This window comes from Mustelus asterias, chromosome 23 (genome assembly GCF_964213995.1).
Source record: "Mustelus asterias chromosome 23, sMusAst1.hap1.1, whole genome shotgun sequence".
Lineage (NCBI taxonomy): Eukaryota > Metazoa > Chordata > Chondrichthyes > Carcharhiniformes > Triakidae > Mustelus > Mustelus asterias.
The window spans coordinates 17,393,652-17,420,874 of NC_135823.1; the positions used below are offsets into that span (position 1 = coordinate 17,393,652).

At 45.7% G+C, this 27,223-nt stretch overlaps 1 protein-coding gene across 1 annotated transcript; it reads right to left on the minus strand.

The window, feature by feature from the left end:
- Positions 1-8,092: 8,092 nt before the first annotated feature.
- prr35 (proline rich 35) lies at positions 8,093-26,541 on the minus strand. The gene is made up of 3 exons (XM_078240976.1): positions 25,100-26,541; positions 18,825-19,739; positions 8,093-8,195 (listed from the first exon to the last, which is right to left on the minus strand). The coding sequence occupies exons 1-3, from the start codon at positions 26,539-26,541 to the stop codon at positions 8,093-8,095; spliced, it is 2,460 nt and encodes an 819-aa protein (XP_078097102.1).
- Positions 26,542-27,223: the final 682 nt, after the last annotated feature.

Sequence of the window (27,223 nt, forward strand, 5' to 3'; positions counted from 1 at the left end):
ACAGTAACTTCAATGCAGTGTTAATGTAAGTCTACTTTAACTTTACTTTTTAAGTTATTAGCTGTCTGTCCCCCTTTCCCACAAATAGTTTTAAATGAGGGAGGGCCGAAGGTTCTTTCCTGTGCTGTAGACCTCTGTAGCTCTGTAAAAGATTTGCAGCTTAGTAACATAAAACGTTCCTCAGGGACATACGCCTTCCTTGTATACTCCACTACGGTAGCACAGTGGTTAGCACTGCTGCTTCACAGCTCCAGGGACCTGGGTTCAATTCCCGGCTTGGGTCACTGTCTGTGTGGAGTTTGCACATTCTCCTCGTGTCTGCGTGGGTTTCCTCTGGGTGCTCCGGTTTCCTCCCACAGTCCAAAGATGTGCGGGTTAGGTTGTTTGGCCATGCTAAAATTGCCCTTAGTGTCCTGGGATGTGTAGGTTAGAGGGATTAGTGGGTAAATATGTTGGGATATGGGGGTAGGGCCTGGATTGGATTGTGGTCGGTGCAGACTCGATGGGCCGAATGGCCTATTTCTGTGCTGTAGGGTTTTTAAGATTCTAAAATATGTAATATACCATTAGGTAACCCCCTGCAAGACCACATTTGGCTTCAACTTGGCAACGTTAAGGATTCCAGCCAGCAGTGTAAGGCCAGTTTGATCTCCAGTGGATTGCAGAACCCTTGAAGAGCTGCATTACCAGGAGAACGAGGACTGCATTCAGTTCAGGTCAAACATTAGAGACAGATGACAGCTGAGATGAGCCTGCCATCTACAGGAGAGGAAGAACAACAACAAAATAACAGAACACCTTTAATAAAAAGGGATTCGGTGACATAAAAGTTTCCCTTGTTGCACCAAGAATGTCTCAAGTGCTAGAATATAACCTGGTTCTATAACAGGAGGCTGGAGGCAGGTTGCTCCAGGCAGGTAATTGCATCTGGCCCTTTGCTTCCTGAAATTACAAATGACAGTATTTGGGAGGGAGGGTGGGAGTAAGATGGGGGGAGGTGGGTAAAATGTCAACCCTGTCTATAATTCCCACTAATCCAGCCTCACCCCCCAGTGCCTATCTTCAAGAAACAGATGTATAATACTTCACAGGGCACAAGTGGGGCTTTTCAAATTAAGTTGAAGGGCCCGAGACATAGAATCATAGAATTCTACAGTGCAGAGGAGGCCATTTGGCCCATCAAATCTGCACCGACCACAGTCCCACACATGTATCATTCCCATTACCCCATGCATTTACACTAGCTAGTGCCCCTGACTCTAAGGGCAATTTAGCGTGGCCAATCCACCTAACCTGCACATCTTTGGACTGTGGGAGGAAACCGGAGCACCCGGAGGAAACCCACGCAGACACGGGGAGAATGTGAAAACTTCACACAGACAGTGACCCGAGGCTGGAATTGAACCTGGGTCCCTGGTGCTGTGAGGCAGCGGTGCTAACCAGTGTGCCACCGTGCCGAAAAGGAACTACACGCACCAGGTCAGCAGTATTTTTTGCAAAGTGCTTGTTTTATTCAAACTATTTAAATCCTCATCTCAACCTGTCAACAGCTGCCCCTCCCCACCCCACATATCTGGTAGGCTGGCCTAACCTGTCCACCCCCCTCCCCCCGCTCCCCCCGCAGGTCAGGGATCCAGGCTTTACTGATGTTGGTGCGAACACAAATCTTGGCTGCTCTGGCAGCCTGCCTTGTTCTCACTGTAGCATGGAGCGGGCTCATAGGTTTTTGGGGACCAAAGGTTGAATTTTCTGACCCCTCCCCTACCTCCCCCACACATGCGGCACGTTCTACAGAGGCGGATGCGGCTCACCATTGGCTGTCAGTGGGATTTTCCGATCCTGCCGACATCTATAACGTTTTGTGTTACTTGCCTGTCTTGCTGCTGGAGAACCTGCCGTGGTGGCGGGGGGATGGGGGGGTTACCTTTGGCAGGACTGGAAAATCCTGGTTGGCAGGAAAGGCTGGAAAATCTCACCCGAAATCTTTGACAACCTTGCACCTTGTGTTTGCCACTGCCGACAGGTCTGAACGGCAATGCAGCTGAGAAGAAATTTCTTCCAGTACCTTTCGATTACTGGAAATCAAATCGAGCAAGAACTTTCCTTCACAACAAAAACAGAAAAATGCTGGAAAATCTCAACAGGTCTGACAGTATCTGTGGAGAGAGAATAGAGCCAATGTTTCCGGTCTGGATGTCCCTTCGTCAGAGCTGTATTTTCCTTGGTATCTCATAAGCACTGGGAAAGTTTCAAAGTCAGCGTTTATATCAGCCAGCTGTGAATATCATAAGCCTGATCGCACACGTGTTAATAAAAATGCAATTATTACCGGCTGTTGACAATTTCTTAGTCTGTCCTGCTCCAAATCTGATCATTCGGTTAGATTGGCCAAGAGAGATAACTATCCAAATATTTCAAATATTTCCACATATGTAATTAAATGGTGAGGTAACAGTTTGAACCTTTTGAGCTTGGGCTTTCTCTGAAACATTTGACCTTGAATTTGAATCAGATTGCATATTGGATGATATATTTACTGGAAAATTTTAAAAAGCAACGTCTACTCAGTTGGGTGTTGATTAGAATAATCAGATCAGATCGATTTATGAGTGGATGCCATTCACCAGTCATTTACCCTGCTTTAAGCTGATTTACATTTCAAAAATAGTTTGTGCAACATCTTGGGCATGCTTTGATTTGATTTGATTTATTATTGTCACATGTATTAACATACAGTGAAAAGTATTGTTTCTTGTGCGCTGTACAGACAAAGCATATTGTTCTTAGAGAAGGAAAGGAGAGTGTGCAGAATGTAGTGTTACAGTCATAGCTAGGGTGTAGAGAAAGATCAACTTAGTGCAAGGTAGGTACATTCAAAAGTCTGACAGCAGCAGGGAAGAAGCTGTTCTTGAGTCAGTTGGTACGTGATCTCAGACTTTTGTATCTTTTTCCCGACGGAAGAAGGTGGAAGAGAGAATGTCCAGAGTGCATGGGGTCCTTACTTATGCTGGCTGCTTTTCTGAGGCAGCGGGAAGTGTAGACAGAGTCAATGGATGGGAGGTTGGTTTGAGTGATGGACTGGGCTTCATTCGCGACCTTTTGCCGTACCTTGTGGTCTTGGGCAGCGCAGGAGCCATACCAAGCTGTGATACAACCAGAAAGAATGCTTTCTATGGTGCATCTGTAAACGTTGGCGAGAGTCGTAGCGGACATGCCAAATTTCCAGCAGTGTCAGGCTTGCAATGTCTGGCCTGAGCTCCCTCTATGCATGACCACATGCCAAACAGTTGTCTTCTTATTCGGTTCTCTGGTCCCACTCACAGCACCACAACCTCGACCACAGGCAAGGGGTGGGATTTTCCCATCCTGCCCACCACGGGGCAGCACTGCTGCCTCACAGCGCCAGGGACCCAGGTTCGATTCCTGGCTCGGGTCACTGTCTGTGTGGAGTTTGCACATTCTCCCCATGTCTGCGTGGGTTTCCTCTGAGTGCTCTGGTTTCCTCCCACAGCCCAAAAGACGTGCTGGTTAGGTGAATTGGCCATACTAAATTCTCCCTCTGTGTACCCGAACAGGCGCTGGGGTGTGGCGAGTACAGTAACTTCATTACAGTGTGAATGTAAGCCTACTTGTGACTAATAAATAACTAAACCACGGGAATTGTAGTGGGCAGGACAGGACCATCCAAAGGTCCGTTGACCTTGGGCAGGATTTTCCAACCGCACTTGCCCCAAGACCGGAAAAACCCACCTTAGGAGGTTCGGAAGCCATTGCAGGCAGAATAGGAATCAAGCCCTGTTATTGAGCATGTGTATGGCTTCCTTCATTTATGCAAAAGACTTCATTTTAAGATACTTCTGCCTCTGTAACTAACTCTGCTAAGCTTTAAAGCTAACTTGGCCACATTTTAAAACTCAGCTGGGAATGCTGAGATGAGCTTAGAAAGTGACTACATTCTTTGAAAGTTCAATGTTAGCAGAAATGGCTTTCTCATAAGCCAGAACAAAGCCTTCATGGCCACAGCTGAAAATTGTTTATGAAAGTTTGAGACACTGCCTGCACCAAGTAATTTCATAACACAGATAATGGAAAAGTTACAATGCTCTATACAGCTATATGTGCGCAGTGCAAGGTTTGGATCGAATCTGTGCCAGAATTAGCTTTTGCTGATATTTCTATCCCTCTCTCTCTCCAAGTAAATCAGTTTTTTCATTTCCTGTAATGAGTTAATTTTAAATGCTGCTCAATAAAAGAAGTTCAACTTCGTATCAGTGCCGTCTACATCCATTCTGAAGAATGAATGGATCCTACACTTGTGCTGTTGGCACCAGTCTGATACACACCAGCTATCCACTCAATTGGCCCCAAGGACTCTGAGTTGCTATGGCAATACAGCAATTTTACATGCATGTTGCAGTCCGGAGTTATGGACACCTATTGGTGTGAGTTCCAAGGAATTTTAAGTTGGTTTTCAATCTGTTTGACTGCTTTATGAATGCATCTTCCTTGGCCTTTAAATCCTGGAATGGGACTTGAACCCTGGCCTCCTGATTCAGAGGCGGGGACACTACCCACTGCGTCACAAGACCTCTCTCTGACCAACTGTATGGTTCATGATTTCTGAAGCTGATGACCTTGATTGCTATCACAGAATGATTGTGGGTTACAAGTGTCAAGTAAGGAAGGCAGATATAGACCCGGTTCCATTAATTGTAAATGATTTAAGTGGTGCTCTAATTGAAGTGTTTACGATGAACAGAGGATTTGTTAGGGCACAAAGGGAGAGAATCTATTTTCCCCTCTCTGGGGGAGTTCAGAATGAGGCACCGTAGTCTTGAGATTGGAGCTCTAGCATTCAGGAGTGATGTTAAGAAGCAACTCTCCACACACAGGGCAGTGGAAATCACACTGCAGGGCAGTGGAAATCACACTGCAGGGCAGTGGAAATCACACTGCAGGCTAGTGGAAATCACACTGCAGGCTAGTGGAAATCACACTGCAGGGCAGTGGAAATCACACTGCAGGGTAGTGGAAATCACACTGCAGGGCAGCGGAAATCACACTGCAGGGCAGCGGAAATCACACTGCAGGATAGTGGAAATCACACTGCAGGGTAGCTGAAATCACACTGCAGGGCAGTGGAAATCACACTGCCGGGTAGTGGAAATCACACTGCAGGATAGTGGAAATCACACTGCCGAGTAGTGGAAATCACACTGCAGGGCAGTGGAAATCACACTGCAGGGCAGTGGAAATCACACTGCAGGATAGAGAAATCACACTGCAGGGAAGTGGAAATCACACTGCAGGGCAGTGGAAATCACACTGCAGGACAGGAGTTAGTAAAAAAGTAGCAGAGCATAAAATAATCACAAATATTTCATTTTTTATTTCTTTTTATTTTTTTAATTTCGTTTTAGTTCGGAAATATTCAGTAGAGGAAAATGCAACAAGGCATATGTGAGGGACATTCTGAGTGGAGCCATGGTCCTGAACCATTGTACTTGGTCGAATCTGTTATGTGTTACGATAGTTTGTGCTAAACTCTAGAACAACTGTCTGTCTGAAGCTATTGACTGGAATGTTTTTGATGGATTGGAAACCATAAAGTCTCCTTCTGGAGTGAAGAACCCCTGTTATTTTGCCATATTGTAATGTGCATTGATAATTTTTTATATTTCACCACCTCAGCGTCCACCCAATTGCAAGTTAAATCACACGATTCCTTCAATAAATCACCCAAATTTCTATAAACACTGACATTCTGCTTTAAGTGTGGACAGATGTTTTCCCTGAATTTGTAAATTCAGTTGCCTTGTGTTTTGCCTTTGTTACTGACACAGACCTATATATCTCCGCATAACAGTTGAGGTCTCAAATATTTGCCTGAAAAATATAATTAATGAGTGGTTTGAAGCACACTGCCGTGATGCCGGCATATCCAGAATCATTCCCCACTTCTAGTCTCTCCCACAACAGGAAACACCCTCCCGGTATCCACCCTCTCAAATCCCCTCAGCATCTTATGTTTAGTAAGATCACCCCTCATTCTTCTAAACTCCAACCTGCTCAACTTTTCTCTGTAAGATAAGCTCTCCATCCCAGGAATGAATCAAGACGGTAGTAGAGATATTGGGGATCAGGCAGAGTCTAATGTTCACTAAGGTTCACCAATGCCTTTTAGGGAAGGAAATCTGCCGTCCTTAGCTGGTCTGGCCTACCTGTGGCTCCAGAGCCACCGCAATGCGGTTGACTCTCAACTGCCCTCTGAAATGGCCTAAGGCAGCTCACCATCATTTTCTCAAGGGAAACTAGGGATAGGCAATAAATGCTGGCTCGACGATGCCTATGTCTCACGAATGGAACGGCACGGTGGCACAGTGGATAGCACTGCTGCCTCACAGCGCTAGGCACCCGGGTTCGATTCCCAGCTCAGGTCACTGTCTGTGTGGAGTTTGCACGTTCTCCTCGTGTCTGCGTGGGTTTCCTCCGGGTGCACTGGATTCCTCCCACAGTCCAAAAGACGTGCTGGTTAGGTGCATTGGCCATGCTACATTCTCCCTCAGTGTACTCGAACAGGCGCCAGAGTGTGGCGACTAGGGGATTTTCACAGTAACCTAATTGCAGTGTTAATGGAAGCCTACTTCCGACTAATAAAATTTAACTTGAATGAATAAAAGAATGTTGTTGTTCATGGGACCAATCCATTCTGAAGATCACAGCTCTGTTGATGCAAGGCTCCAAGGATTGCTTTTGGATTGAATGTTTATCAATTAGTGATGGACTTTACCAACCATCCATCTTACCTGGTTCAGCTTTGTCCTCTTTTACCTTTGCTGCAGCTTGATGCTCCCTGGCGGAAGGGATTCCCCTCTCTGCTGCATGAAGTATGAAGATACAGCAGATGTTGATGATTTTCAACATCTTTTTGGGGTTGTGGTAAAGTGCGCAGTTTGATCTGTTCCAACCCGCAGGTTCCATTGGAGTTCAGGTGGAGGGATGACCTTGCTGTGCTTATTGACAAGAACTTGGAGCTTCCTCACTGGTGTCACTGCCCAAGGTCTGAGTGATTGGGCTGCTAGAGTGAGCTGCTCAGTCTGCCTGATATAATGAACCGCTGCAAACTGACGACATTGTGAATGCTGACGGACTGTTGCACATTCCATAGGAAAGAGGCCATTCAGCCCATCGCGTCTGCACCAACTCCCCGTAAGAGCATCCCACCCAGGCCCTCCCCTCCGCCCTAACCCTGTGCATTAACCATGGCCAATCCACCTAACCTGCACATCTTTGGAGTGTGGGAGGAAACCGAAGCAGCTGGAGGAAACCCACGCAGACACGGGGAGAATGTGCAGACTCCACACAAACGGTGACTCTGTCTACACTTCCCGCTGCCTCAGAAAAGCAGCCAGCATAATTAAGGACCCCACGCACCCTGGACGTTCTCTCTTCCAACTTCTTCCTTTGGGAAAAAGATACAAAAGTCTGACATCACGTACCAACCGACTCCAGAACAGCTTCTTCCCTGCTGCCGTCAGACTTTTGAATGGACCTACCTCGCATTAAGTTGATCTTTCTCTACACTCTAGCTCTGCCTGTAACACTTACATTCTGCTCTCACTCATTTCCTTCTCTATGAACGGTATGCTTTGTCTGTATAGCACGCAAGAAACAATACTTTTCACTGTGTCCCAATACATGTGACAATAATATTCAAATAAAAAAATTTAATAAATGAAGTAAAACATCCCATGTGATTTGCCCATCACTTTAGCTGTCTGTGCTGCTACCTTCAGGGATCTGTGATTGCGCGTTCCAAGGTCCCTTCACCTCTCTATGTTTCTCCTACCTTTCTTTGTGTATTCCCCCTGCCTGTGTGCCCTGCCTAAATGCACCATCACCTATTTCTCTGGATTGAATTCCGCTTTCTACTTTTCTGCCACATTGATAACGTCCTACAGCGACCTTCCTCGCTATCAAACACACTTTGAATCATCTGCAAACTTCTTAACCATCATCCCACATCATCGGCAAGGGGCAGCTTCCTGGGTGACACTCTGTGGCAGCCTTTACCATTCCGGAATCCGCTTGCTCAGGCATCTAAAGAAGAGCAGCCGATTGTCCCGTCTGACCTCGCCAAAGTTTTGAGGCTGCATTTCCCCTCACCTCCTGCAGGTGGAAAGATCTCAATCAACCTGAATTAAATATGGATGAGTAAAATCAGAGGCAGGACCAGACACTCGGCACAGATGCCAAAATGCAAGAACATTTCTGCATCATCAAATTTGGAGCACTTAGAGCCTTTTTTCTGAATATTCTTTTGTGTGTGTTTGTGTGTCTGTCTGTCTGTGTGTTTATGTCTGTTTGTCTGTGTGTGTTTGTGTGTGCGTGTGTCTGTGTTTGCATGTGTGTCCATGTGTGTTTATCAGTATCTGTGTGTCTCTTTGTGCGTGACTGTTTGTGTGTCTGTGTGCATTTGTGTGTGTGTCTGTCCGTGTGTGTCCATGTATGTGTCCATGTTTGTGTGTCTCTTTGTGTGTGCATGTGCGTCTGTGTGTTTGTCTGTGTGTGTTTATTCATTGTCTGTCCCATGTGTGCCCATGTGTGTGTCTGTTTGTATGTGTCTGTGTCTGTGTGTGCATGTCCATGTGTCTGTCCATATGTGTGTGTGTGTCTGTTTGCGTGTGTGTATGCGCGTGTCCGTCCGTACATGTGTGTGTCCGTCCTTGTGTGTGCCCATGTGGAATGTGGGTGTGCATCCCCTGAGCTTCCCACCAGGGAGTTGCCCTTAATAAAAAGTAGCATAAATACACAGATGAAAGCACTGTCAACCATCATTTCTCAAATTTATTTACCAGTGCTAAAATCACAAAAGTAAGAAGTAACTATGCATTAAAAAGACTCACAGAACAACTGCTATTGATCAACAATGTGAAAACGATTTGAGATTCTTATGTGGCAAATGCCCACAGCATGCTTAATCTACCAAAATTAACCTATCATCATCAAGTTTAATACACTCTACATGAATAAATAGTTATTACATTAACCTTTTATACAGCTTAATCTTAAAGTGCCTTTTTGGTTTCCGAAGTGTCATACTTTACGTGAGATATATCCTAATGATTTGTATAGTAGAGCTATAACCCGTGTCCCTGTAATATGTTCAGCTTTAAATATTCATTATGATATCGCAGGAGTGTTTTTATGTAGCATTTGCAATATCAAAATGATAAATTTTCATGGCGAGAATAAATAATTTAAGTTCCAATTCTGCACCAGTGGGCAAAGAGGGGAGGAATTTCACCGACAATTAGAGCCATTTTTCCACAATTAGAAAATAGGTGAATGAAGTTCACAAGCATTATAAAATACAACAGATATAAAATAAACTATTGAAGACTCGCTCAGACATGTGGTCCTGTCGGGATTTTCTCCATTCCTCATTTTGTTCCTACTCAACTTTGAGAGTTAGGCAGGGAATGTCTTTTATATTCGCATAATTGCTTAACTATCACTGGGCAGCTCAGAAGATGCTGGCCAGCATTCATTGCCCATTCCTCGTTGCCCTTGGAGGGCAGTTGAGAGTCAACCACATTGCTGTGGCTCTGGAGTCACATGTAGACCAGACCAGGTAAGGACGGGGCATTGTGTTTAAAAATTGGCAAGTCATATTGTAGCTTTATAGAACCTTAGTTAGGCCGCACTTGGAATATAGTGTTCAATTCTGGTCGCCACATTACGAGAAGGATATGGAGGCTTTGGAGAGGGTACGGAAAAGATTGACCAGGATGTTGCCTGGTATGGAGGGCATTAGCTATGAGGAGAGGTTGGAGAAACTTGGTTTGTTTTCACTGGAATGACGGAGGTTGAGGGGAGACCTGATAGAGGTCTACAAGATTATGTGAGGCAGGGACAAAGTGGATAGTCAGAAGCTTTTTCCCAGGGCGAAAGAGTCAATTACTAGGGGGCATAGGTTTAAGGTGCGAGGGGCAAGGTTTAAAGGAGATGTAGAGGCCAGTTTTTTTACACAGAGGATGGTGGGTGCCTGGAACTCGCTGCCAGGGGAAGTAGAGGAAGCAGATACGGTAGTGACTTTTAAGAGGCAACTTGACAAATACATGAATAGGATGGGAATAGAGGGATATGGTCCCCCGAAGGGTAGGGGTTTTTAGTTCAGACGGGCAGCATAGTTGGTGCAGGCTTGGAGGGCCAAAGGGCCTGTTTCTGTGCCATAAAGGACTTCCCTAAAGGACATTAGTGAACCAGGTGGGTTTTTCCAACAATCGACAATGATTTCATGGTCATCAGTAGATTCTTAGTTCCAGATATTTTTTATTGAATTCAAAATCCACCAACTGCTGTGGCGGGATTCCAACTCGGATCCCCAGAACATGACTTTCTGGATTAATAGTCAAGCGATAATGCTACTAAGCCTTAATTCATGTATCCCGTTTAAGAAATGAATTTATTATTGGCAATAAATTTCCTAAAAGTGGCAACACAGGTGGCCAAGATGATTAAGATTTATGTTTTTTTAAAGTTTCAAACTGTAAACCGGAAGTAGGCCGCGGGGTGTTCTGGGAAGGGTTTTTTGGAGTGTTTTCTTTAGCGTGCGGGAGGTTTAAAAGCAGGCCGCACTATTTCAGCGGGCAGCGTCGTTAGCGGGCAGCGGAGTGAGCAGGGAGCAGAGTGAGAGCTGAAGGGCTTTGGCTCAATGGGCTTCGGCGAGAACAGGCAGAATCGAGAGTAGGTTTTTTTTTCCCCAGAAAGTTTATTCCTGTTTTTCCCCAGAGTAAACAAAAATGCCAGGCAAGATGTTGGAATGCTCCCCTTGCAGGATGTGGGAGATCAGGGAGACCTCCGGTATCCCTGATGACAACACCTGCAAAAGATGCATCCAGCTGCAGCTGCTAGCAAAGCGTGTTAGGGAACTGGAGCAGGAGCTTGATGACCTCCATCTAATTCGGGAGAATGAGAAGTACATAGACAGTAGCTTTAGGGAGGTAGTTACACCGAAGCAGCAGAGCACAGGAAATTGGGTTACTGTAAGGAGAGGAAATGGAAATGTGAAAGGACAGGCAGAGCAGGGTTCCCCTGTGGCCATACCCCTCCACAACAGGTATGCTGAATTGGATACTGTTGTGGGAGATGCTTTACCTGGGACAAGCTGCGACAGCCGGAACTCTGATACTGAGTCTGGTTCTACAGCGCAAAAGGGTGGGAGGAAGAAGAGGAGTGCAGTAGTGATAGGGGACTCAATGGTCAGAGGTACGGACAGGAGGTTCTGTGGTCGGGACAGAGACTCCCGCATGGTTTGTTGCCTCCCGGGTGCCAAGGTCAGGGATGTCACTGATCGCATACACAGCGTTCTAAAGTGGGAAGGTGATCAACCAGATGTCGTGGTACACATCGGTACCAATGACGTGGGAAGGAAGAGTGAGGAGGTCCTAAAGAGTGAGTACAAAGAGCTTGGAAGGAAGTTAAAAAGCAGGACCCCGAGGGTAGTAATCTCAGGATTGCTACCTGAGCCACATGCCAGTGAGGGCAGGAGTAGGATGCTTGGGCGGATGAACACGTGTCTGAGGAACTGGTGTAGGGGGCAGGGTTTCTGATTCTTGGATCATTGGGACCTCTTCTGGGGCAGGTGGGACCTGTACAAGAGAGACGGGTTACACCTAAACTACAAGGGGACCAATACACTTGCAGGGAGGTTTGCTAGTGTTATTGGGGAGCGTTTAAACTAGATTTGCAGGGGGATGGGAACCAGAGTGCCAGAGCAGATAGTGGAGCAGGGGTAAAAAGACAGGTTAGTTCAAGTAAAATCACAAATGGAAGGGTTGAGTGTGGTGGAAATAACATTTTGAGGTGTGTCTATTTCAATGCCAGGAGTATTGTGAGGAAGGCAGATGAGCTGAAGGCGTGGATAGACACATGGAAACATGACATTATAGCCATTAGTGAAACTTGGCTACAGGAGGGGCAGGACTGGCAGCTCAATGTTCTGGGGTTCCAATGTTTCAGGCGGGATAGAGACAGAGGGATAAAAGGTGGGGGGGTGGCATTGTTGGTCAGGGGAAATGTTACAGCGGTACTCAGGCAGGATAGATTAGGGAGCTTGTCTACAGAGGCCCTATGGGTGGAGCTGAGAAACAGGAAAGGTATGACTACATTAATGGGCTTGTATTATAGACCACCCAATAGTCAGCGAGAATTGGAGGAGCAAATCAGCAGAGAGATAGCTGACAACTGCAAGAAACACAAAGTTGTGATAGTAGGGGATTTTAATTTTCCACATATAGATTGGGACTCGCATACTGTTAAAGGTTTAGACGGGGTAGAGTTTGTAAAATGTGTTCAGGAGAATTTTCTACATCAGTATATAGAGGTGCCAACTAGAGAGGATGCGATATTGGATCTCCTATTGGGAAATGAGTTAGGGCAGGTGATAGATGTGAGTGTGAGGGAACACTTTGGATCCAGTGATCATAATGCCATTAGTTTCAACCTGATCATGGATAAGGATAGATCTGATCCTCGGGTTGAAGTTCTGAACTGGAAAAAGGCCAAATTTGATGAAATGAGAAGGGATCTGGGAAGTGTGGATTGGCACAGGCTGCTCTCTGGTAAGGACGTAAATGGAAAGTGGGAGGCCTTCAAAGGAGAAATTTTGAGAGTGCAGAGTTTGTATGTTCCTGTCAGGATTAAAGACAAAGTAAATAGGAATAAGGAACGTTGGTTCTCGAGGAAGATTGCAACACTGATTAAGAGGAAGAGAGAGTTGTATGAAATGTACAGGCAGCAAGGAACAGATCAGATGCTCGAGGAGTATAAAAAGTGCAAGAAGCTACTTAAGAGGGAAATCAGGAGGGCTAAAAGAAGATATGAGGTTGCTTTGGCAGACAGAGTGAAGGAAAATCCAAAGAACTTCTATAGGTATGTTAGGAGCAAAAGGATAGTGAGGGATAAAATTGGTCCTCTTGAAGATCAGAGTGGTCGGCTATGTATGGAACCGAAAGAAATGGGGGAAATATTAAATGGGTTTTTTGCATCCGTATTTACTAAGGAAACGGGCATAGAATCTACGGAAATAGGGCAAACAGGTAGGGAGGTCATGGAACCTTTATAGATTAAAGGGGAGGAGGTGCTTGCTGTCTTGAGGCAAATCAGAGTGGATAAATCTCCAGGACCGGATAGGGTATTCCCACGGACCTTGAGGGAAGCTAGTGTTGAACTTGCAGGGGCCCTGGCAGACATATTTAAAATGTCAGTATTCACGGGGGAGGTGCCGGATGATTGGAGGGTGGCTCATGTTGTTCCGTTGTTTAAAAAAGGTTCCAAAAGAAATCCGGGAAATTATAGGCCAGTAAGTTTGACGTCGGTGGTGGGCAAGTTATTGGAAGGTGTGATAAGGGATAGGATCTACAAATATTTGGATAGACAGGGACTTATTAGGGAGAGTCAACATGGCTTTGTGTGTGGTAGGTCATGTTTGACCAATCTATTAGAGTTTTTCGAGGAGGTTACCAGGAAAGTGGATGAAGGGAAGGCGGTAGATGTTGTCTACCTGGATTTCAGCAAGGCCTTTGACAAGGTCCCTCATGGGAGGTTAGTTAGGAAGGTTCAGTCGCTGGGTATACATGGGGAGGTAGTAAATTGGATTAGCCACTGGCTCAATGGAAGAAGCCAGAGAGTGGTTGTGGAGGATTGCTTCTCTGAGTGGAGGCCTGTGACTAGTGGTGTGCCGCAGGGATTGGTGTTGGGTGCATTGTTGTTTGTCATCTATATCAATGATCTGGATGATAATGTGGTAAATTGGATCAGCAAATTTGCTGATGATACAAAGATTGGAGGTGTAGTGGACAGTGAGGAAAGTTTTCAAAGCTTGCAGAGGGATTTGGACCAACTAGAAAAATGGGCTGAAAAATGGGAGATGGAATTTAACGCAGACAAGTGTGAGATATTGCACATTGGAAGGACAAACCAAAGTAGAACGTAACAGGGTAAATGGTAGGACTCTGAAGAGTGCAGTTAAACAGAGGGATCTGGGAATACAGGTACAGAATTCCCTAAAAGTGATGTCACAGGTGGATAGGGTCGTAAAGAGTGCCTTTGGTACATTGGCCTTTATAAATCGGAGTATTGAGTATAAAAGTTGGAGTGTTATGGTAAGCTTATATAAGGCATTGGTGAGGCCGAATTTAGAGTATTGTGTACAGTTTTGGTCACCTAGTTACAGGAAGGATGTAAATAAGGTTGAAAGAGTGCAGAGAAGGTTCACAAGGATGTTGCCGGGACTTGAGAAGCTGAGTTACAGAGAGAGATTGAATAGGTTGGGACTTTATTCCCTGGAGCGCAGAAGAATGAGGGGAGATTTGATAGAGGTGTATAAGATTTTGATGGGTATAGATAGGGTGAATGCAAGCAGGCTTTTTCCGCTGAGGCTAGGGGAGAAAAAACCCCAGAGCGCATGGTTAAGGGTGAAAGGAGAAAAGTTTAAAGGGAATATTAGGGGGGGGCTTCTTCACACAGAGAGTGGTGGGAGTGTGGAATGAGCTGCCGGATAAAGTGGTAAATGCGGGGTCACTTTTAACATTTAAGAAAAACTTGGAAGGGTTCATGGATGAGAGGGGTGTGGAGGGATATGGTCCAAGTGCAGGTCAGTGGGACTAGGCAAAAAATGGTTCGGCACAGCCAAGAAGGGCCAAAGGGCCTGTTTCTGAGCTGTAATTTTCTATGGTTCTATGATTCTAAGGCATATTGCATGCTTGTCTTCATCAGTCGGGCATTGAGTACAGGAGTTGGCAAATCATGTTACAGCGATATAAAACCTTGGTTAGGCCGGATTTGGAGTATTGCGTGCAGTTCTGGTCACCACCCTACCAGAAGGACGTGGAAGCTTTGGAGAGAGTACAAAAAAGGTTCACCAGGATGTTACCTGGTCTCGAGGGTGTTGGCTATGAGGAGAGGTTGAATAAACTAAGATTGTTTTCACTGGAAAGACAGAGGCTGAGAGAGGACCTGATAGAGGTCTACAAAACTATGAGAATCATAGACAGGGTGGATAGTCAGAGGCTTTTTCCCAGGGTGGAAATGTCAATTACAAGGTGGCACAGGTTCAAGGTGAGAGGGGGAAAGTTTAAGGGAGATGTATGGGGAAGTTTTTCACGCAGAGAGTGGTGGGTGTCTGGAACGTGCTGCCAGGGGAGGTGGTGGAAGCAGGCACATTAGCAACATTTGAGAGGCATCTGGATGGGTACATGAATAGGGAGGGAATAGAGGGATACGGACCGAGTAAGGGCAGAAGGTTTTTTCTTTAGTTTAGTTAGGGCATCATTATTGGCACAGGCTTGGAGGGCCGAAGGGCCTGTTCCTGTGCTTTACTGTTCTTTGTAATATACACCAAAGGTGGCGTTAGAAACAAAACGACCACTTCTCTGTTCTAATGGAAAGATCCAGGCAAGGTCCATTGGAGACAGACAACGTTGCATCAGACAAAGCACTCCCCTCCCCAGCCACTAGGGGCAATGTGGTTTAGTTACCGCTGGCCCACAATAACCTTCTCTGCAAGTTTGTTTTGGATTGCTGACATGAAAGGTAAAGGTTGATCTCAGAACAGACTGATGGAGTGCAGAAATGGCTGATGTTGCTGTGGGATGGCTCTGCTCTCACTGACAAATATCCACTCTGTTCGCATATCTTAATATACATTAAATACTGGAGACTTGAAAAGAATACTATCATTCCAACGTGTACAGCTGCTGTGCGTGCATTTTCGTGTGCAAAATGGGCATCTTCCTGGACCACTCACTCGATCACATGATCACAGAAAGGCCCAAATTCATGTCACTGATCAATTAACGTCAAATAGTCAGGCTGCCAGTGCTAGTACATTGGCCTGATTTGTGTGGGGGGGAGGGAGGGGTGGAATGATGAGATTCGGGAGATGGGGAAGGATATAGGTTGGTCTGATTGGGGGGTGCGGGAGGCTGGAGAGTGTGGGGGATGGGGAATGGAGAGGAATGGAGGGATAGGGAATGGAGGGGGATGGGGAATGGAGGGGAATGGGGGATGGAGGGGAAATGTAAGGGAATGGAGAGGGAATGGGGAATGGAGGGAGGATGGTGGAAGTTGGGGGATGGGGAATGGGGAGGAATGGAGGATGGGGAATGGTGGGGGAATGGGGAATGGAACTTTTGTTCTTTCTTGGAATGTAGTGTTCAATTCTGGTTGCCACATTACTAGAAAGCTGTGGAGGCTTTGGAGAGGGTACAGAAAAGATTTACCAGGATGTTGCCTGGTATGGAGGGCATTAGCTATGAGGAGAGGTTGGAGAAACTTGATCTGTTCTCACTGGAACGATGGAGGTTGAGGGGCGACCTGATAGAAGTCTACAAGATTATGAGGGTCATGGACAGAGTGGATAGTCAGAAGCTTTTTCCCAGGGTGGAAGAGCCAATTACTAGGGGGCATAGCTTTAAGGTGCGAGGGGCAAGGTTTAAAGGAGATATAAGAAGAAAGTTCTTTTACACAGAGGTGGGTGCCTGGAACTCGCTGCCGGGGAGGTAGTAGGAGCAGATACGTTAGTGACTTTTAAGGAGCATCTTGACAAATCTTGACATCTTGACAATAGGATGGGAATAGAGGGATATGATCCCCAGAAGGGTAGGGGTTTTAGTTCAGACGGGCAGCATGGTCGGTGCAGGCTTGGAGGGCCAAAGGGCCTGTTCCTGTGCTGTAATTTTCTTTGTTCTTTGGAAGGGAATGGGGAATAGAGGGAAATGATGAATAGGGAATGGTGGGGAATAGAAGGGAATGGGGGGATGGGTGATTTGGGTGCGGAGATATGGGGAGACGGGAGGATTGGGGATGGTGGAGTGTATGAGGGTGGGGGGATTGGGGTGGGGGATATGGAGGGATATGAGGATTGGGGGATGGGAATGGTGAGGTATATGGGTGTGGTAGGGTGGGGATGTTGGGAGGGATTGGAGGAAAAGGGGGGATGGAGTGACTGGGGGGTTATGGGGATGGGTATGGGAGCGGTTATTAGTTTTCATTCCTGATGGACTTAAATGATAGCCTGTGTCTCTGAAAAGGTTGGTTCACTTTGGCAGCTCTGAATGAGGATTGTGGACAATGGTAGGTGCAGGAGGTACTGGCAAAAGGAGCCTTCCTCAAATGACGTCTGCAAAACTATTTAACAGCCAACTTTCTTTGCTTTCCAGGTCTGTGGAAATATCAGGTTGTTCTATTGCCTCAACAGGTCCTTTGTTCTTTTGGCCATAATTCTGGGATGCTTTGGGCCATAATCCTGGCCCAATGCATGCCAGAAACCTAAAACAACCAACCACTTAATGAAGAGGAGGATCTCATTAATTAATACTCGTAGGTGATGCAGTGGCAGAGTGGCATTGTTATTGGACTGGTAATCTCAGAGTACTGCTCTGGGGACCCGGGTTCGAATCCCCATGGCTGATGGTGAAATTTGAATTCAATGAAATTAAAAGTCTAATAATGACCATGAAACCATTGCCAATTGTCATAAAAACCATCTGGTTCAATAAAATCCTTTAGGGAAGGAAATCTGCCATCCTTACGCGGTCTGGTTTACATGTGACTCTTGCCGTTGACTCTTAACCTGCCACTCAGTTCAATTAAGTGTGGGCAATAAAATGCCAGCGCTGCCCACATCCCCTGTACGAATAAAGAAAATAAAAGCTGCTTTCTATCTGTTTCTGCCATGGTATACAAGGCATGATAAGGAAGTATTCTATTATAGAATCCCTACAGTGCAGGAGGAGGCCACTTGGCCCATCGAGTCTGCACCAACCACAATCCCACCCAGGCCCTATTCCTGTAATCCCACATATTTACCCTGCTAATCCCCTCACACTAAGGGGCAATTTAGCACGGCCAATCAACCTAACCTGCACATTATTGGACTGTGGGAGGAAATCGGAGCACCCGGAGGAAACCCACACAGACATGAGGAGAATGTGCAAACTCCACACAGACAGTGACCCAAGCACGGGAATCGAACCAGGATCCCTGGTGCTGTGAGGCAGCAGTGCTAACCAGTGTGCCACTGTGCCGCATCCTATTTCAGGGGGACATTGGGCCTTCACTTTGGAAAAGAACCCTGGTTCAGTTAGAGGAGCCTGATGACAATATTTAAACGATGTCTGTGTTTGTTACAGGTGGGCTGTGTGGGGGACTCCTATTGGTGCTTTCGCTCCTGAATTTGTGGTGCTAATTTTGGACCCTGAAAATGCGCGAGAGGCGTCACAATTTCTACCCTGTAATGTTCACGGAAATACATGGCTTATCAACACGGGCATCATTATCAGAACAAAACTGGAATTAAATTTCTCAGAGATGAGTAAATCAGAAATATAATAGTGTAGAAGGTCAGAGCAAGTCATTGTAAACACTAACACATAGACTACACATTGTAGATGAGGTATGGGATGGATGGGACATATCCAGTCATGCAGTATATAAGAGCTTGAGGCTGTTACTTTAATTATCAAATAGGACTCCACTCTTTTTTTTAAATAGGATGGCAATTTCACCAATATTTGCAATTCAGTTCAGATATTGTATAGATCTGTTCCAGTTGCTGCATGTTAATTGGTCCCATATGCCTGAGCATGAACCAATTGAGGCTTAGAGCTCCGAAAGCTTGTGTGGCTTTTGCTACCAAATAAACCTGTTGGACTTTAACCTGGTGTTGTTAAACTTCTTACTGCATGAACCAATTCACAGTGCCTTCTTTCTCACATCACTGCATTCAAATAATCCTACTCTGTTTTATCGATCCTAACCTCTCTGCGACCGAAGGGTTCAGCATGCACAGTTTCTCGCCCTCGTCCTGGCTATTACCAGGTAGTGACCTTTTCAAGGCCTCACACCTGGCTTTGCTGTCCTCTCCCACTGAGACCAGGTGACCAGTTGGTGAACTGTACTTCCCATCAATGCTGAGGGGCACACTGGAGTCTGCTTCGCATTTTGTTGTTCTGTTTATAAAGCTTCTCTCTGTTGAAGTGCTCCTTGGCAGTTCAGTAAGGTCTGCCTTGCTGGTCGTACCTGTGCTGATGTCAGAACAAGTCCTGAGTCTTTCAAACTTGTGTATTTTGATGCACAAATCTAACGATTTGTTCTCAGAGTCTGCCAGACAGGTTTGTGGTGCCCGGACTATACTGACCACGCTTTCTTTAGACTTACTATCCATTAGCTCCAGTCCATCTGACTCCCTGTTCTGCCTAGCACAGTTTTCAAACATTTCTTCTGAGGTGTCGTGCTTATGGGACTTTTCAATCCCATCAAGCGACTTTTTGACAGAGAGGTCTAAGGGTCCTTCGCTCTGTTTGTTTGTCTTTTCCAATGCCTGTCTGATATGGAGCAGTTCCTGTCTGATCTTTGTGAGCTGACCTCTCAGTTGTTTCTGCCCAGGTGTGTCTTCATTGTCCACAAGGCAAAGTTGTTCTTCCACATCCCGATATTCATGTATCACTTTACAGAGATCCTCAATAAGCACGGTGGAGTCATTCTTTCCTGCTCCTTTCTGAAGGCAGTGAGACATTTTGCCAGGTTTAAAGGTGCTGTTACTTCCTGGCGAAGATCCAGGTGGGGACAAGCGGCCAAACTCTGGGCTCGTTCTGTGGTCTTCTTTGGCTGCTCCACCAGACTCGGTGCTCCAACGGTGAAGTGAAGAGAAACTCTCAATGCGGGGTTGTGAACTGGAAAGAAAAGTTGGAATTTGAGTCATGCGCAAGAAATGTAACCTTTGGCCAAGTAGAAATTTCAACACCTTTTATTATTTATCAATATTTTCTTCGTGAGCGTAATTCACTTTATGGTAAAACCCACTATTACTTAAGATGACTATGAAGTATTTTAGGTGCACTGTGTACCTAAGAGCCGGCATGGTGGCATAGTGGTTAGCAGTGCAGCCTCATAGCGTCAGGGACCCGGGTTCAGTTCTGACCTTGCGTCACTGTCTGTGGGGAGCCTGCACGTTCTCCCCGTGTCTGTGTGGGTTTCCTCCTGCAGTCTGAAAGACGTGCTGGTTAGGTGTATTGGCCATGCTAAATTCTCCCTCAGTGTACCCGAACAGGTGCCACAAGAGTGTGGCAACTAGGGGATTTTCACAGTAACTTCATTGCAGTGTTAATGTAAACTTGTGACGCTAATAAATAAACTTTAAATTTCCGCAAGACATCTTTATAAATTTAGCTGCATGTCTTTTGTTCTTAACTTATTGTGAAGAGTCATATTTGTGTTGTAAGACTTTCACAGAGAATACCCCATGTTGTTATTTCAGATTAAACAGTGCATTATTTCAAAATGACATTTCACCAGTGTCTCTGTGAAATTCTCAGTGATGATCACGTATCATTGGCAGTGTCTGGGTGGGTCAGAGTAGAACTTGGGGAGCAGGGCCTGGCTTCAAAATGTTGCCAATTGTGGCATTTTCAGACGACACTGGAAGTGGGAGTGAGTGCTTTGACATTCTTTCCAAGTAGATGCATTGAAAGAGGTAGGACTAATGGATAACATGAACTGTCAGAGTGTCCACCAGTTCAGTTTTAATCTTCCCTTTTCAGGCAAGGTGTATAGTGGAAATATTCGATCTTCCATCGCCTATTTTGTGCCCCTGACAATGTTGAACTTTATTCCCACTGACAGTATGGGCAGGATTTTAAAGCCTCGCTCGTCCCGAAACATCCCTCGCTCGTCCCGAAAATTCCCGCGAGGTCAAAGGGCATTCCCATGGTCTGCTCCTCGCCCGCTCCAATTCCAATGGTGGGCGGGGCAGTAAAGTTCTGGCCTATGTTGTGAAGAAATGAATCAGTTATAGTTTCACAAAAAATTGAAATATAAAAAGCATGGGAAGACTCTCATTGTTGCTTTCTATGGAACTGTTGCAAAGAAGATCCATTTTGGACTTGAGATGTTGGCTGAAATTTTCCAGCCATTCCTGCCAGCAGATCTTCCAGTCCCGCCGATGGTGACCTCCTGCTGTGGGTTCCCGGCAGTGGAGGATGCGACCAATGGAAAAACACGCTGACAGTGGCGGGACCGTAAGATCTGGTTGGAAAACACACTATGGGGGTGGTGGTGGAAAATCCTGCCCATTAATTCTGTTTCTCTCTCCAGAAGTACTGCCAGACCTGCTGAGTATTCCAGCGATTCCTATTTTTATTGCTCATTTTGTAATATTGATGACACTTTGAAAGGATTTAATTGACTTAACTGCTTTGAAGTACCGTGAGAAACAGCGCTATATGAATGCAGATAGTTTTTCTTACAGCATGTTTCCTGCACTTGTAATGCAAAATTATGCAGCTTTCCTTAAAAAAAAACTTCAATTATACTTCCTGCAGTAATTGAGTCCAATGGAATTAAAATCAGGATCAGTGGTGTGTAACCTTTGGCCCAGCGGCCACATGCGGCCCATCTGGGTTCTGAGTGTGGCCCCACAAGACAATTTGTTGACCATTTTCCACGCGTAGGGTTGCCACATTCCACTGATTTCCATCCACGTGGCTTATTTTCTACCAGAATGACTGGAGTGATGATACACACGTAAAGCAAGGGCAAGCGATTACTAGTTAACTGGTGAAGTCAAACATCTACCCCATTGTCTCTGAATCTAATTTTCTTCATGGAACAGTTTGCTGTCTTACATCACAGAAAAAAAATGTCTTCTTTTGATAAGGGGAGGAGGAAAATGCTAATATAGATCACAGTCTACTTTCTATATTTCCAAATAACCTGTCGTATAACAAGTTTCACAAAGTTTAAAGCTTATTTATTAGTGTCACAAGTAGGCTTACATTAACACTGCAATAAAGGTACTGTGAAAATCCCCTAGTCGCTGCACTCTGGCACCTGTTCGGGTACACTGAGGGAGAATTTAGCATGGCCAATGCACCTAACCAGCCCGTCTTTCGGAATGTGGGAGGAAACTGGAGCACCCGGAGGAAATCCATGCAGACACGGGGAGAATGTGCAAACTCCACACAGACAGTGACCCAAGCCGGGAATCGAACCCAGGTCCCTGGCACTGCGCTACTGTGCCGCCAGAGTTCACCATAGCAAATTATCACAGCGTGTTATACATTCCCATTGACTAGGCTTAAGTTTAGAAATATACATACCCTCGAGTATAATCATGGGGGTTGTTTTGGAAGTATATTCACAGCCACCACTCATTCAATGGCATTGGTTGGGAGAAGTCAAATCAAATTCCTCTCCTACTGCACAAGCAACGATATCATTCCTGATACATTTGGCTATCGGTATAATATGGTAAGGATTATCTGTTTCTCCTTCATTATCTTTTTATGCTTTTCATCTGTAAACATCTCCAATTTCATCAGCCAATCTTATATTGAATGCATAAGCATATACACATTCAAGGTGGGTTTTATCAATTGTTTCTGTTTAAAGATATTTATTCAGACATAATCATCTTAAAAAATTAACATCTGCTGAACTAACAAATTCCAAGTTACCAAGTCAAGGTTAACGATTAATTCACAATTGAATAATTTTCAATGGCACGGTGGCACAGTGGTTAGCACTGCTGCTTCAAAGCGCCAGGGGCCCCGAGTTCAATTCCTGGCTTGGGTCACTGTCTGTGCGGAGTCTGCACGTTCTCCCTGTGCCTGCGTGGGTTTTCCCCTGGGTGCTCCAGTTTCCTCCCACAGTCCGAAAGATGTGCTGGTTAGATGCATTGGCCATGCTAAATTCTCCCTCAGTGTACCCGAACAGGCGCCGGAGTGTGGCGACTAGGGGATTTTCACGGTAACTTCATTGCAGTGTTAATGTAAGACTACTTGAGACTAATAAATAAACTTTAAACAGTCACCTTTCATACATTTTATTTTCTTTGTAAATTTCATGATTTGCTCTGCTTTGTATTTTCCAGTCCATCTGCTCCATTATTGGAATGCCTTGTCTTGATGTCACGTCAATTACATTTTTTTATGTGTGTTAATGTCATGTCAATTACTTTGTTAATAGGTGATGTGGATGTTTTGGCTTTGAGCATATATAAATGGGGGATGGCTGTCATGAGATTGAACAAGTCAATAAACTCTCAATAAAGAAAAGTTCGGTGTCTTGGTTTCAGCTTCACAAGCCGGCCTGGTTCCAATGAACATCTTGTCCTTCAGAACTCCCTCCCCAAATACATTCTGCCTTGTTACCTTGCTCCTTACTTCACAATCCTATTCAACTATGCTCCACCCACCCCTCTAAGGGAACCCTACCGTGATTAAGATTGCCTCATATTCCAATTATTCTTCAGGTGGATTGCATTTCTGCTTGCCTCCACTATTTCTGACTTTGATAGAGGAGAAATAAGAACTTTCACTCGTGTTATCTTCTGACACAGAACTAGGTGCAAGTGTGAGTTGTGAGGAGGATGCAAAGGTGCTTCAAGAAGACCTGGAGAGGCTAAACGAGTGAGAAACAAGTTACAGATAGAATGCAATTTGGAGAGATGTGGGGTTGTCCACTTTGGTACAGAAAACAAAAATATTCCTTAAATGCTGAGAGACTGGGAAGTGTTGAACTTTAAAAAGACTTGGATGGCCTTGCCCATGTATCTCTGCAAGCTATCATGCAGTTACAGCAAGCAGTTGGGAAGGGGAATGGTATATCGGCCTTTATTACAGGAGGATTTGAGTATTGGAGTAAGGATGTCTTACTGCAATTACATAGAGCCTTGGTGAAACTGCACCTGGACTTTTGAGTGCAGTTTTGGTCTCTTTATCTAAGGAAAAATATACTGACCAAAGAGGGAATGTAACAAAGGTTCACCAAACTAATTCAGGATGGAGGGATTATCCTTTGAGGAAAGATTAAAAAGAGTGGGCTTTTTTTTCCATCCTGCTTAGAATCTGCTTAGTGCAGAAGGAGGCCACTCAGCCCATCTAGCTTGCACCGACCACAATCTCACCCAGGGCCTATCCCCATAACCCCACATATTTACCCAGCTAATCTCCCTGATACTAAGGGGCAATTTAGCATGGCCGATCCACCTACCCGCACATCTTTGGACTGTGGGAGGAAACCGGAGCACCCAGAGGAAACCCACGCAGACACGGGGAGAATGTGCAAACTCCACACAGTCACCTGAGGCCGGAATTGAACCTGGGTCCCTGGCCACGGGGCCACCCCTCTGGGGTTTAGAAGAATGAGAGGTGATCTCATTCAAACATATATAATTCTTAAAGGGCTTGACATGGTCGATGTAGAAGGATGTTTCCCCTGGCTGGTGGGGAGGGAGGGGGGTGGGGAAGGTTTAAAACCAGGGGCGGAGAGGACAGTCTTAGAATAAGGGGCAGACAATTAGGACTGAGATCAGGAGCAATTTCTTCACTCAGAGGGTGGCGAATCTTTGGGATTCCCTACCCTCGAGGGTGATGGAAGCTCGGTCACTGGGTGTGCCCAAGACAGTGATTGGTAGATTTCTACATACTAAAAACATCGACGGGGGGGAATTTACCCGTCCTGACCGCCATGGGAATTGCAGTGGGCGGGGGGGTCGGACCATGGAAAGGTCTGTTGACCTTGAGCGGGATTTTCCGGTTTTGGGGCGAGCGCAGCCAGAAAATCCCATCCCAAGGGATACAGGCATAGTGAAGGAAAATAGTGTTAGAAGTAGAGGATGAACCATGATCAGATTGAATGGCAGAGCAGGCTCGAAAGGCTGAATGGCCTACTTGTTACTTGCTGATGAAACGTTGGTTCTCTAATCTGTTTTTCAACTCGGTTCTTAATTCACGATCCTCAATACAAATAGAATACATGTGTATAATGAGTAGGAAGGAACATAACCCATCCAGGTAAAGTGATACCTTGAGAACACTTGAGACGTTGCTAGGATGGAGATTGGATTAGCTTGTTTAAATTGCCAACTAACCTGTTTGATCGCTTTAACCTTTCTGCTGTAAGTGGAGCAAATAGCAGCTTTGATTTGTTTGAGTTTGCCTTGGTGTCCAGTGCTGCTGACTGGGTTGTATTTTCCACAAAGCTAATTGAAGTAGTACTTGCCGCTGAAGAAACTGACGTGCACCCCCCTTGCCTTTTTAATGCTTGAGATTTAATGCTCACATCTTTGGTATCCCTTGAGTTTTTACAAGCCTCTGTTGGTGACTTGAAGACCAATTTATTCTTGTGAGATATTGCAGTGTTTTCACCGGACTGTGTCGAGTGTTTCTCTTGCTTGCCATGCGATAAGAAGGACTTGTGATTGGAATCAGCTAAGAACACTTCCACCTGACCAGAGCAATTGCTCAGCTGAGGCCTCAGGGCGGGAACTTTACGCAAATGGGTTTTATTGTGGGCATCGAACGACCTGGATGGAAGGATGTCTGAAGGTGCCGGATTTGTCGATGTACGGTCTTCCCTGTCTGCGGTCGTTCTGTTCTCCAGCGAGCTGAACGTGTGCTCGAATAACAGAGGGTAGAAGAACCTAGATGGAACTGGGGATCTTTCCGGAAGATGTGCGGATTGAAAGTGTTCGGAATGAGGGTGAATTAGCTGAGCAGACGAGGCCAGGAAAGGCAGATGAGCCATATGAGCAGGTGGTGTTGCGTTTGAACTGATCCCAGGGCTCAAGCAAGAGAACAGATTGTGGTTCATTGGGTAATTAACCCCAAGCACAGAGAGATTTAATCCTTGTGGCTCCTGATAGTCGTTGTAGGCTGGTGGTGGATAGCACGGAATCACATTAGCACTTGTACATGGTGGAGAAACATCAGCTGTGTCTCTCCGCTGGCCAGATGTGACCAGCCTCCACTGTTCCATGAGGATGCCATTACTGCTCACACAGTTCTTCGGAAGCTTGTAATGCTTCATTTTCGCCTCCAGTGCTTCAGCCGGTATTATCTTATTCCTCATGACTGAATCCTTCAGGGAAAGTACATCAGTTATAATGAAATCGGCCTCAGCCTTTTTGCCCAGTTTGGCCAATTTGTTCCTGGAGGGAGGTGGCATGTCAGCGTCGGGCGAGCATCTTGACTCCTGCGCTTTCCCGCAGCCCTTGGTTGCCTCTGTTTCGCTTGGCTTTTCCCTCATGGAGCGGGCCTGTTGACCGGAGCCTTCTAAAATGGTCACATCCGCGCTTAATTCAATGCTGGCACTACAGGCGTCCCACCTGTCGGTAACTTTGATGGCAGTATCTCCCACGACAGAATTGGTATTGCTGCTTTCCAGCAAGCCACTGGTTTTCCCGGTTCGACCGCGTTCTGTAGCGGTTTGCAGCAGGCGTAGATCCGAACTCAGGACATTGCTCTTCTTGTATGGCCAGTCCGATTCAATTAGCAACGACAGGGAGTTCTTACACAGGCTGTACTTCATGTGGTTGTAGAGGTGGGACTTCTCCATGCAGGTAAAAGGACACTGAAAGCATTTGTAGTTGTACGGTTTTCCCCATGGTCTCGGAATATAATGAGGCTTCTTTGGCTTCCGCTCCTTGTGTTTATAAACTGCGTTAATCTTGCAGGTCACCTCGTCTTTGGACATTTTACTTCTGTAGAAATATACCAGCTTTACGCTCACACTGTGATGTGTTTCAGCTCAATCTGTGTTCACACACCGACAGACACATTGGATTAGCAATGAATTCTGTTTAATATTGGTCCTTTCGACGATACGACCCAGAACCTAAAATGAATAAACATTGAGTTAATCCACTCAAATATAACTCTCTATAAAGACAAGAAATTCAACAACACTCTCACACACTGATATGTAGAATTATGCTGGTACCTTTTACAATAAACTACTTGGGCAAATCATTACCCTCATTTATTAGAAATATATTTTCTTAGGGCATGTTAAAGTGAATGTCACACTTTCTGTGAAACATTTATTGTTAACAGTTTATTATCGTACACATTCTTTAGATGCTTCAGCCAAATGTCTCTTCTTCATATTAGTCACTCAGGAACCCGAGCTAAATTTACACCCTCAGTCTAAAGCTGGGATTTTCCGGCCTTGCTGTGACGGGGCCTCCAGGGGTGATGTGGTGGGTCTCTCCTGGGGGGGCGGGGGGGATGTGGTGGGTCTCTCCTGGAGGGGGGGGGGGATGTGGTGGGACCCTCCGCGGGTGGGGTGGGGGGGAGGGGGGGGGTGGGTCCCTCCACAGTGGGGGGGAATGTGGCAGTCCAGCCAACAGTCCCTGGAAAATCCCGCCCTCAGTCAC

Coding starts and splice junctions, on each gene's coding strand:
- prr35 (XM_078240976.1), bottom strand. CDS start 26,541: ATGTCCAAAGACGAGGTGACCTGCAAGATTAACGCAGTTTATAAACAC. Junction 19,740..25,099: donor AAATCTCAAGCATTAAAAAG/GCAAGGGGGGTG, acceptor TTTTCTTTCCAG/TTCACAACCCCGCATTGAGA. Junction 8,196..18,824: donor AACCCTTCGGTCGCAGAGAG/GTTAGGATCGAT, acceptor TATTTAATTCAG/GTTGATTGAGATCTTTCCAC.